Genomic DNA, 10,389 nt, shown 5'->3' on the forward strand with positions numbered 1-10,389 from the left:
ACTAACCTCTCATTTTACCACCTTATTCTCCACGCTCCTGCATTACTTACGCACTTCAGTTTGAATTCCCTAAGCACTTTGATACTCACCCTTCCCCCACCCCCACAGGATTTATATACATATTTTTGTTCTCTGCTACTTCTACTTACCTATAATTTGTTTTACTGCCTGTCTCCCCAACTAGATTGTAAGCTTATTGTGAGGAGAGATTCTGTTTACCAGCTCTGTTATAATCTCCCAAACAGGTAGTACAGTGTTCACGGTAAGGGCTCAATAAATACCACTGGTAGAATGAGCTGTTGTGGGGGCACGGGTCAGTGGGATGGGTCAGGAGGGGGGCAGCAGGCTGCACAGAGCTAAAAGGTGGGAAAGTCTCGATGGTGGGTGTGTCCGGGTCCGCTCACATCCTGTAAGGTCTGTTTGGAGGCCCAGGGTGAGCAAGCCAGGGGTCCCAGAGCCCACGCTGATAAAGTCAGGGCGTCAGTTCGATGCCAGCTGCCCTTCCTTCCTCACAGTCATCATCCCTGTCTCCCAGATAGCAGTAGGGCCCGTGCCCATGGTCCGCCATGCCCACGAGGCTGAATCCCGCTATCTCCCTCCAGTCCCTTCCCGTTGGGATGCGGATCTGTTGGATGGTCTGGCTCCCGGGCACGAAGCCGAAGAAGTTCTTGACGCGCTGTGCCACGAGGAAGCGGGCGTGCTGCTCGGCCGCCTCCTCGAACAGCTGCTGATCATTCCGGGCCAGGCTGTCCCAGTAATGGTGCTGCCGTGAGGACAGTGGGGAGCAGTACCTCACCAGGCAATAGGACAGAAAGGCCGTGATGCTGGCAGCCGTGACCAGGATCCAGCCAGACATCTGGAAAACATGCAGGAGGTCACAAAGGGTCACAGGTTCACTGACAGTGGGCCCGGTGCAGAACGCTGGGCTGGATGCCGACTGCAGGCAGCAGGCAGCACCATGCTGGGCACCAGTGGTGTGCAGAGCATTGTACCGGGCACCTACTGTGGGCATGGCACTGTGCTGGAAACCCATTTGGCTTTCCGAGGGCCAAGTGCTCTGGTCTGCACTTGTAGGACAGAAAGAAGGAGGAGATGCGATCCCTGTCTCTAGAGAAGCATACAATCTAAAGGGGAAGATAATAGGTGGGTAGGATACAATAAATATGGAAGACCCAACCACAGATGCCAAATGTGCCCTGAAAGAGTGAGAAGGAAAAGGAAGCAGACTTGTTAAGGGGTGTGTTGGGGGGGGTGTTAATGGGATAGGACTGCGAAGGGACAGGTAGGCAGGACAGCAATAACAGCTCATCAGAGACGCAGGGTGAGGGAGCCCATAAACACAGGGTTTGTCTGTTTATTGTAATAGTGTACTCTCCCAAGCTCTCAGTACAGTGCTTTGCACACAGTGAGCACTCATACTAATGAATGACTGAATTTGCCTGAGCCCCGAGCTGAGCCTCGATTTGAGCCCAGAAACAATGGCAGTGTGGCCAAGTGGCATCAAGACTAAAAATCAGCAGATCTGGGTTATAATCCAGGCTCCACCATTCACCTATTGTGTGATCTTGGGCTATAAGAAGAATAATAATGATAATAGTTGTGGCATCCGTTAAGCGCTTACTATGTCCCAGGCACTGTACTCAGCACTGGGGTGGGTGCAAGCAAATCAATCAATCATATTTATTGAGCGCTTACTGTGTGCAGAGCACTGTACTAAGTGCAAATCCAGTTGGACACAGTCCCTGTCACACGTGGGACTCACAGTCTTAATCCTCATTTCACAGCCAAGGTAGCTGAGGCACAGAGAAGTTAAATGACTTGCCCAAAGTCACACAGCAGACATGTAGCCGAGCAGGGATTAGAACCCAGGTCCTTCTGACTCCCAGGCCTGTTCTCTATTCCCTAGACCCTGCTGTTTCTCTGCCACTTAATTTTTCTGTGCCCCAGTTTCCTCATCTATAAAAAGGGGATTCAATACCTGTTCTCCCTCTCTCTTAGACTGTTAGCCTCATGTGGGGCAGAGACTTTGTCTGATCTAATTGTATCTACTGCACTATTTAGTACAGTGCTTGACAACATTATGATAGATTGTAAGCTTCTTGAGGGCAGGGATCATGTCTACTATGTTGTACTACCCCAAATGCTTAGTGCAGTGCTCTGCTCTCTGGAAATACCATTGATTGGCTGTTTTGTCTCCATAGCTGGGAGCCAAGGGGCATCAGTCCCCATTGCCCCCAGCAGTGGAGTTGGCACTGCTGCCGTAAATGAATAAATCGAAAGTCAATAAACAAGGGGTAAATAGGTGAAAACTGGTCTTCTATCTGGACAGGGCCTGGAAGGGGTTGATTCAAGCCTGGCAGTTGGCCTTTATGCCCAAGCCTTAGGCTTGGGCATAGGGAGGATAGGGGAGATTTGTGAATCTCATTCACCCTCCAAACACTAAAGAGACACTCTTCCATAAACTTACCACAGCAAGTGCCATGTTCAAGAGCAAAAATGGTTTGCGTAGCTTTCCAGCATTTCCACCAACCCCATCCCCCTTACCTCTCCAATCTGCTTTGGGACAGGAACATAGGATAAAAAGTATTTTTGTTTTCTTTGATCAATTTCCCCTGTTTTGCAAACTAGGAACTTTGGGAGACTTGGACCATCTGAGCCCCCAGCCTGTCTGCAGGCCACCAGAACTGATCGAGTAACTTTTGACTGGGTTCTGATTGGGCACCTGGACTGCAGATCCCCTGATTTGGTCTCCACGTTCTGCTCTGAGAACACATGGGACAAACAGGCATAACGCTGGGGTGGGTCAGGAGCTAGGGCAGGGAATCCTTCTCGATGTCGTACCCTGATCTTGGGGAATTCAGCTTGTCTTTAGAGGGTCTGTCCTGCTTTTAAGTGTGCCTGGGAGCTCTGTGGACTGAACTTGAACCTGGAGAAGCCCTGAGGAAACCTTCATCAGGAGAGCTGGGTCCATGCCTGTTGGGGGCAGACGTGGGAGATGGGCAACAGAGGGGACTCTGTCTACCTTCTCTGGGTAAAGGGGGAAGCTGGCCAGACTATAGCAGAAGCGATAGTTGAGGAAACGCCTCAAGCATGCTGTGTGTCCTTGGGGAAGTTGCTTAACTTCTCTGTGCCTGTGTTGCCTCATCTTTAAATTCAGGCTTCTCCCTTACTCTTAGACTGTGAAACCCACATGTGACAGGGATCGTGTTTGATCTGCTTATATTGTATCCAACTCAGTGTCTAGGACAGTGCCTAACACATAGTAAACTCTAAACAAATCTATCAATCAACGGTATTTATTGAGCACGCACTGTATGCACAGCACAGTACTAAATGCTTGGAAAGCACAATACAATAACGTTGATAGACATAACCCCTGCCCACAAGGAACTTACAGTCTAGAGGGGAGAGAGACATTGAAATAAATTACAGATAGCAGAAAAGGCAGAGTGTAGGCATGTGTTCATAGTGCTGTAGGGTTGAGGGAAGGATGAATATCAAGTGCTTAAGGGGTAGCGAGCCAAGTGCATAGGCGCCACAGGGGGGAAGGTGGGTAGGGGAATTAAGAGCTTAGTCAGGGAAGGCCTCTTGGAGGAGATGTGATTTTAGGAGGGTTTTGAAGGTAGGGAGAGTGGTGGTCTGTTGGATACGAAGCGGAAGGGAGTTTCAGGCCAGAGGGAGGACGTAACCAAGAGGTCATTAGCGAGATAGATGAGAACAAGGGACACTGAATAGGCTAGCTTTAGAGGAGTAGAGTGTGTGGGTTAGGTTGTAGTAGGAGATCAGAGAGGTAAGGTAGAAGAAAGTAAGGTGATTGAGCGCCTTAAAACCAGTCCCAAGGAATTTCTGTTTGATGTGGAAGTGGATGGGCAATGATTGAAGGTTCTTGAGGGGTGGGAAAATAGGGACTGAACGATTTTTTAGAAAAATGATTCAGACAGCAGAGTCCAGTATAAACCAGAGAGGGGAAAGACAGGAGGAAGGAAGGTCAGAAAAGAGGCTGATCAATAGTTAAAGTGGGATATGGTTAGTACTTGGATCTGTATAGAAACATTTGGATGGATAGGAAAAGAGGGACTCTAGAGACATCGCAAAGGTAAATCGCCATGATTTGGTGATGGTTTAACTATATAGGTTGAATGAGAGAGATGATTCAAAAATAATTCCAAGGGTATGGGCTTGTAAGATAAGAAGGATAATGATGTTTTCTACAGTGATGGGAAAAACAAGGGGAAGACAGGGTTTAGGTGGGAAGATGAGGAGTTCTATTTAGTTTGAGGTGTCTGTGGGATATCCAGATAGCTAGGTCCTGAAAGAAGAAATGGAAGTTGAAGTCATGGGAGCGAATGAGTGCTCCAAGGGAGTGAGCATAGATAAAGAATGGCAGGGACTCAGAACTGAACCCTGAGGCACTCTCGCTATTAGAGGGTGGGAGGCAGGGGAGGAGCCTGTGAAAGAGACTAAGAAGAAGCAGCCAGAAAGTTAGAGTTTTCAGCTGCAGGCGGGAGCCTGGTTGGGCAAGTGAGTGGAAAATGAAAACAGAAGTGATAGGTCCCCAGAGGATAGGACTCATCCCTCACCACGGCTTTGCTATCTCATGGGTCCAGATGCAGGTCCAGGCTGCGGTTCCTCTTTCCCCAGGAGGCTAACGGGGTGGGGTGGGGAGCAGGTGGGTGGGTGTTGGCTTGATCAGCTGGGGAAAAGGAGTGGTGGGACCGCTGCAGGAGAAGAGTGGGAAGACTCACCTGAGAGGAGTACCTAAGCTGTAGCATCACCTCCTCCCTGACCAGGGTCATTTTAGCAGGGATGCCGCCACTGCAAGGAAATCCAGCCAGTATATCCCTGCGCTCCTCAGGGCTGATGCCGTCAAACTCCGGGTAACGGTCCACTGAGGCCCATTCGCTCGCTGCACACTCGTAGTAGGTTCCGGTCAGCAACGTGACTGCCAGCCACATCAGTGGGGCCACCAGCGCCCGCCCGGTGATGCTGATGCAAACCAGGCAGGCCAGCTGGCGGTGCAGGGAGCCCGGGCCCTGTAGCTGCCTCACCGGACACCTGCAGGACGGATCGGTGATCATCCGCCACGTCTGGGTCCTCAGCGCATAGCCGATGATAAGCAGGACCAGGGTGGGCACGGCTAGGAAGGCCGAGCCATAGTAGAGGTTCTTGCCCGCCTGGCACGGACAGGCGAAGGTGAAGCGGGAGAAGAGCTGCTGGCCAGCCACAGTCAGCACCCCAATCAGGGTGTTGATGAAGGTCCCGCTGCCCTGCAGGGATGACACCATCCTCTCCCAGCAAGAGCTCATCATGGCAGTAGCTGGCAACCTCTTCAGAGCTGGGAGCTTTCCCAGCCGGAGCCCTTTTTATAGGTCACTACTGGTTGGACTGGTTGGGTCAAGTAACCAGTAAGAAAGCTTTCTTTTCGGAGAGGGCCCTGCTGCTGTTGCTGCTGTGGTTGTGCTCTGCTACTCTCTGCAGGAGCAGCCAGGCCGGGGCAGGTGGGAGGAGAGGGGGAGGCTGCAAGGAGGGGGTTCATATGCCAAATCTTTGATTTGGGGAGCCTTCCCTGGGAAAAAACTTTACTCGTTGTATTTCCAGTCCTTTAAACTGAAGGGAGAGAAACGAAGACTGGTGGATTGGAGGAGCAAGGTTTGGAGACCAATGGCACCATGGCTGAAGAGGCTGGCTTTGTGTATCCAGAAAGGGCAATGTCAGTTTCAAGGACTCTGATGCCTTAAAGGGCTGAGAACCCAGAGTGACTGCAGGAAGGGTGCAGGCAGGAAATAACCCTTTGCCTGGACTTATCAATGAGGTGATTACTCATGGTCATCATTGTCATCCTTGTTGTCATCATCATTATCATCAGCAGCAGCAGCAGCAGCAGATGCCCTCTACTGTGCTCTCCCAAATGCACAGAACAGTGCTCTGCACACAGTACGCACTCAATAAATGCTATCGATTGGTTGAGCAGAGTATTTACCGGGCAAGGCATTGTCCTAGGTATCTTCAGAGCCCCATATAGGGCACCTATATGGTGCAGAGAGCCTTACGAGAGCCTTGGAAGTACACAGTAGGAGTAAAAGACACAGTCCCTGCCTTTCGAGAATCTTACAATCTGAAGGATTAATTAGATCTGACTCGAGGCATCTGATTGATTTTGTGGTGGCCACCTAATAATAAAATAATAATAATGATGAGGGCATTTGTTAAGTGCTTACTATGTGTGAAGCACCATTCTAAGCACTGGGGAGGATACAAGATGATCAGGTTGTCCCATGTGGGGCTCACAGCCTTAATCCCCATTTTACAGATGAGGTAGCTGAGGCACAGCGAAGTGAAGTGACTTGCCTAAAGTCACAAAGCTGACAAATGGCGGAGCTGGGATTAGAACCCATGACCTCTGACTCCCAAGCCCGGGCTCTTTCCACGGAGCCTTACAGCAGTGGTGCCTAGAAAAATAGGATTTTCAATGTGGGACTTTAATCATTAAGGAATAGACACACTCTCATCCCCCTCCTCCACACTCCCCGAATCCATTCAGTTTATCTGAAACACCTCCAGCCTCCTGGGAATCAGCCAAGCCAAGCAGGAGGGCGCAGGATGAAACATCCGTTGACTCTCACGGACAGCCAGGGGCCGAGGATGATACACCCGTTGGCTCTCATGGGCAGCCAGGGGCCTAGGCCGAGGCGTGTCTAGACCACATCAAACACTTCGGGCGGGTAGGGCTGCAGGTGGACCCGGGAGCAGGGGCAGGGGGGTTCGGGGGGTTGGGGACGACGGACGGGGGACAGGAGTCACTCGCTGCTAGCAATTCCGGCATCAGTATAGCCCCCCTACTCTGGCCCCTGGAACCTCTCCTCCGAAGGGGAAAGAAAGAAAGCTGCAGGGGAGAAAGTGGGGTGTGCAGCTGCCCCGGGAACAAGTCTCCATGGGAAGTGGCTTTAAAGCACTACATCACCTTGCCCCCTTCTACAACCCAGCCCACACACTTTGCTCCTCTGGTGCTAACCTTCTCACTGTGCCTCCATCTCACCTGTCTCACAGCTGAACCCTGCCCCTCATCCTACCTCTGGCCTCCTCAAATCTGCCAGGCAATTACTCTCCCCCACTTCAAAGCCATGCTGAAGTCACATCTCCTCCAAGAGGCCTTCCCAGACTAAGCCCGACTTTTCCTCATCTCCCACTCCCTTCTGTGTTGCCCTGACTTGCTCCCTTTGCTCTTCCCCACAGTCCTTATGTGTATATCTGTTTTATTTATTTATATTGATGTCTGTTTATCTGTATTGATGTCTGTCTCCCCCCTCTAGACTGTGAGCTCGTTGTGGGCAGGGATTGTCACTCTTTATTGCTGTATTGTACTTTCCCAAGTGATTAGTACAGTGGTCTGCACATATTAAGGACTTAATAAAAATGATTGAATGAAAAGTGGAGACTGAGGCATGGGGTAGAGCTACCTGCCTCCGCCCCATCCCTCAGTCTCCACTTTTCATTCACCACCCCTCACCATCCTCACCTCCCCTCACCACCTTCTCTTTCTGGCAGCTGCTGGTGTTGGGTGTGAGGGTGCTTGGTTCAGGCTCAGCGATTACCCCATATGGAGCCTGGATGAACGGAATCCTTCCTGGGCCTGGGGACTTTCAAATTGGGGCAGGACACAGTCTGGGGGTCTGGGCAGGGGCAGGTGATTGAGACCTTCCCCTTCACTAATTGGGTCTTGTCCCAATCACCACACTTGGGAGAGAAGGCGGAAGAGCACCCACACCCTTGCCTGGCTGTCTGGACACCCCCGCTCCCACAGTCCCCATGAGAAGACCCAGGGTGGCAGCCGCGGGCAGATACAGTGCTCTGCACACAGCAAGTGCTCAATAAGTACTATTGAATGAATGCAGGGGCTCGCAGTAGCCTAGGGGCCAGGCTAGATTGCGGGAGGGTGCCTCTGGCCAAAGGCTATGAGCCATGTGCCAGCAGGGCCTTCCCACTAGACAGTCAGCTCCTGTAGTCAGGGAATGTGCCTATGAAGCAGCGTGACCTACTGGATAGAGCATGTACCTGGGAGTCAGAAGGACCTGAGTTCTAATGCCGCTCTGCCACTTCTTTCGTGTGTGTGACCTTGGGCAAGTCACTTCACTTCTCTGTGCCTCAGTTACCTCGTCTGTGAAATGGGGATTAAGACTGTGAGCCCCATGTGGGACAGGGACGGTGTCCAACCAGAATAGCTTATATCTTAGCGCTTAGAACAGTGCATGGTACATACATGGTAAGCACTTAACAAATACCACAGTCATCATTATTATTATTGCCAACTCTGTCGTATTGTTCTCTCCTGAGTGCTTAGTGCAGTGCTCTGCACACAGTCATCCCTCAGTAAAGACGCTTGATTGATTGACTCATTGATTCATTAATTTGTCTCCAGCAGGCAACCAGGACAGATCAGCCCCTCGGTACCCACCGCAAGCTGTTCACGTCCTGTCTCATATTACCCTATGTTGCATTCAGTTGAACATTCTCTTAGCAGAAGCTGTTGCAATGAAATACTAATTATTGTTTAACATTTAACTTTAATTTTACCTTCAATATGTCTTACACTTATTTTAACTTTTCCTAATGTGCTACTTGGATAGGTCCTCTAAAAATTGTAATATATCTGAACTACTAAGGTACAATCTTACTAATCAGCCACTGGTTGATGATTATGAAAAAGAGAGACCCCAGGCCCCCAGGCAGGCCTGGTCTCCTAAGAAAAGTTTCATAGGCAACAGCGGCTCTGGGACCCCTGACTGGGCATGCCAACAGCCATGCCCTCGTCAAAAGAGGGCACTGGCTTCACCCGCCCTCACCAACAGGACCAATCGGTCAGTCAGTTAGTTATACTTATTAAGTGCTTACCGTGTGCAGAGCTCTGTACTAAGCACATGGGAGAGTGCAATAGAACAGAATTGGTTAACACGTTCCCTGCCCATAGCAAGTAGGGAACAGAAGGCCAACAGAAGATGCCGGATTTGCCCACCAATCCATCAATCAATCAATAGTATTTATTGATCAATTACTGTGTGCAAAGCACTGTACTAAGCACTTGGTAGAGTACAATATAACAGCATTCAATCACCTTGTCCCTTCCTACCTCACCTTGCTATTCTACTCCAACCCAGGCAACACACTTTTCTCCACTAATGATAACCTTCCTAATATACCTTGATCTCATCTGGAACACCCTCCCCCCTCATATTCAACAGACAATTAATTACTCTCCACTTTTTTAAAGCCTTACTGAAGGCACAACTCCTCCAAGAGGCCTTCCCTGACTAAGTCCTCCTTTCCTCTTCTCCCACTGAGTTCTGGGTCTCCCTGACTTGTTCCCTTTATTCATCCCCCTCTCAGCCCCACAGCACTTAATTACATAGCTATAATTTATTTTTTTATATTAATGCTCTCTCCCCCTTTAGGCTGTGAGCAGGGAATGTGTCCATTTAGTGTTATGTTGTATTCTCCCACGTACTTAGTACAGTGCTCTGAGTGATTGAGCCAATCCCAGGGGACTGACTCAGTCACAAGGGGGTCATATTTACTATTCTCTTGTACATATTTACTATTCTATTTATTTTGTCAATGATGTGCATCTAGCTTTATTTCTATTTATTCTGATGACTTAAATGCCTGACCACATGTTTTGTTTTGTTGTCTGTCTCCCCCTTCTAGACTGTGAGCCCGTTGTTGGGTAGGGACTGTCAATATATGTTGCCAACCTGTACTTCCCAAGTGCTTAGTACAGTGCTCTGCACACAGTAAGCGCTCGATAAATGAGATTGAATGAATGAAGGGGGTCTGGATAGATCCACAGACAAGGGATCTGTGCTGATTCACTGGATGGAAAGTCAGGGATGAAAGGGGAGAGTAAGGAGTGTTGGATGGCCCATCCCTTGCCATGAGTGTGGATGTCCAGAAGTGTGACCAGCACACGATTCCCCCTAGAGAACAGGTGGTCTTGCAGGATGGATGGGTCTGGGCCAGTTCTGGTTGTCTTCCCAGCCTGATGTTCCTGGGGAAGCGATGGACATGTTCCCTGCCCACGACCAGCTTACAGTCACCCTTCCTCACCAACAGAGGGTAAGTCTTGCCCACCAGCGTTGCCCAGTCCAATCTGTAGACAGGGGTCTCTCCCATCCCCCTCATATCCAATTCAGGCCAAAGCCAGCAGCACTAATGGGTAGGAGCAGGGAGCAATTAGTAGCGACTTTCTCGGGCTGAATTTGCCGCTTCTATTTCAGGATGAGCTTTGATCCCTTTGCGTCTTCCAGCCGTCCAGGATGACAGTGTCTCGAGTTTGAACTTGAAATGCCGGGGATGTGGCGTCAATAAAGAGGCGGCGGCCAGCACTGGTCGCCAAGG

General features: G+C 50.1%; 1 protein-coding gene across 1 annotated transcript; it reads right to left on the reverse strand.

The window, feature by feature from the left end:
• Nucleotides 1-472: 472 nt before the first annotated feature.
• On the reverse strand, nucleotides 473-5,285 carry CALHM4 (calcium homeostasis modulator family member 4). The gene is made up of 2 exons (XM_038759772.1): nucleotides 4,746-5,285; nucleotides 473-856 (listed from the first exon to the last, which is right to left on the reverse strand). The coding sequence occupies exons 1-2, from the start codon at nucleotides 5,283-5,285 to the stop codon at nucleotides 473-475; spliced, it is 924 nt and encodes a 307-aa protein (XP_038615700.1).
• Between the last annotated feature and the right edge of the window lie 5,104 nt (nucleotides 5,286-10,389).

Source organism: Tachyglossus aculeatus, chromosome 2 (assembly GCF_015852505.1).
Source record: "Tachyglossus aculeatus isolate mTacAcu1 chromosome 2, mTacAcu1.pri, whole genome shotgun sequence".
Taxonomy (NCBI): domain Eukaryota; kingdom Metazoa; phylum Chordata; class Mammalia; order Monotremata; family Tachyglossidae; genus Tachyglossus; species Tachyglossus aculeatus.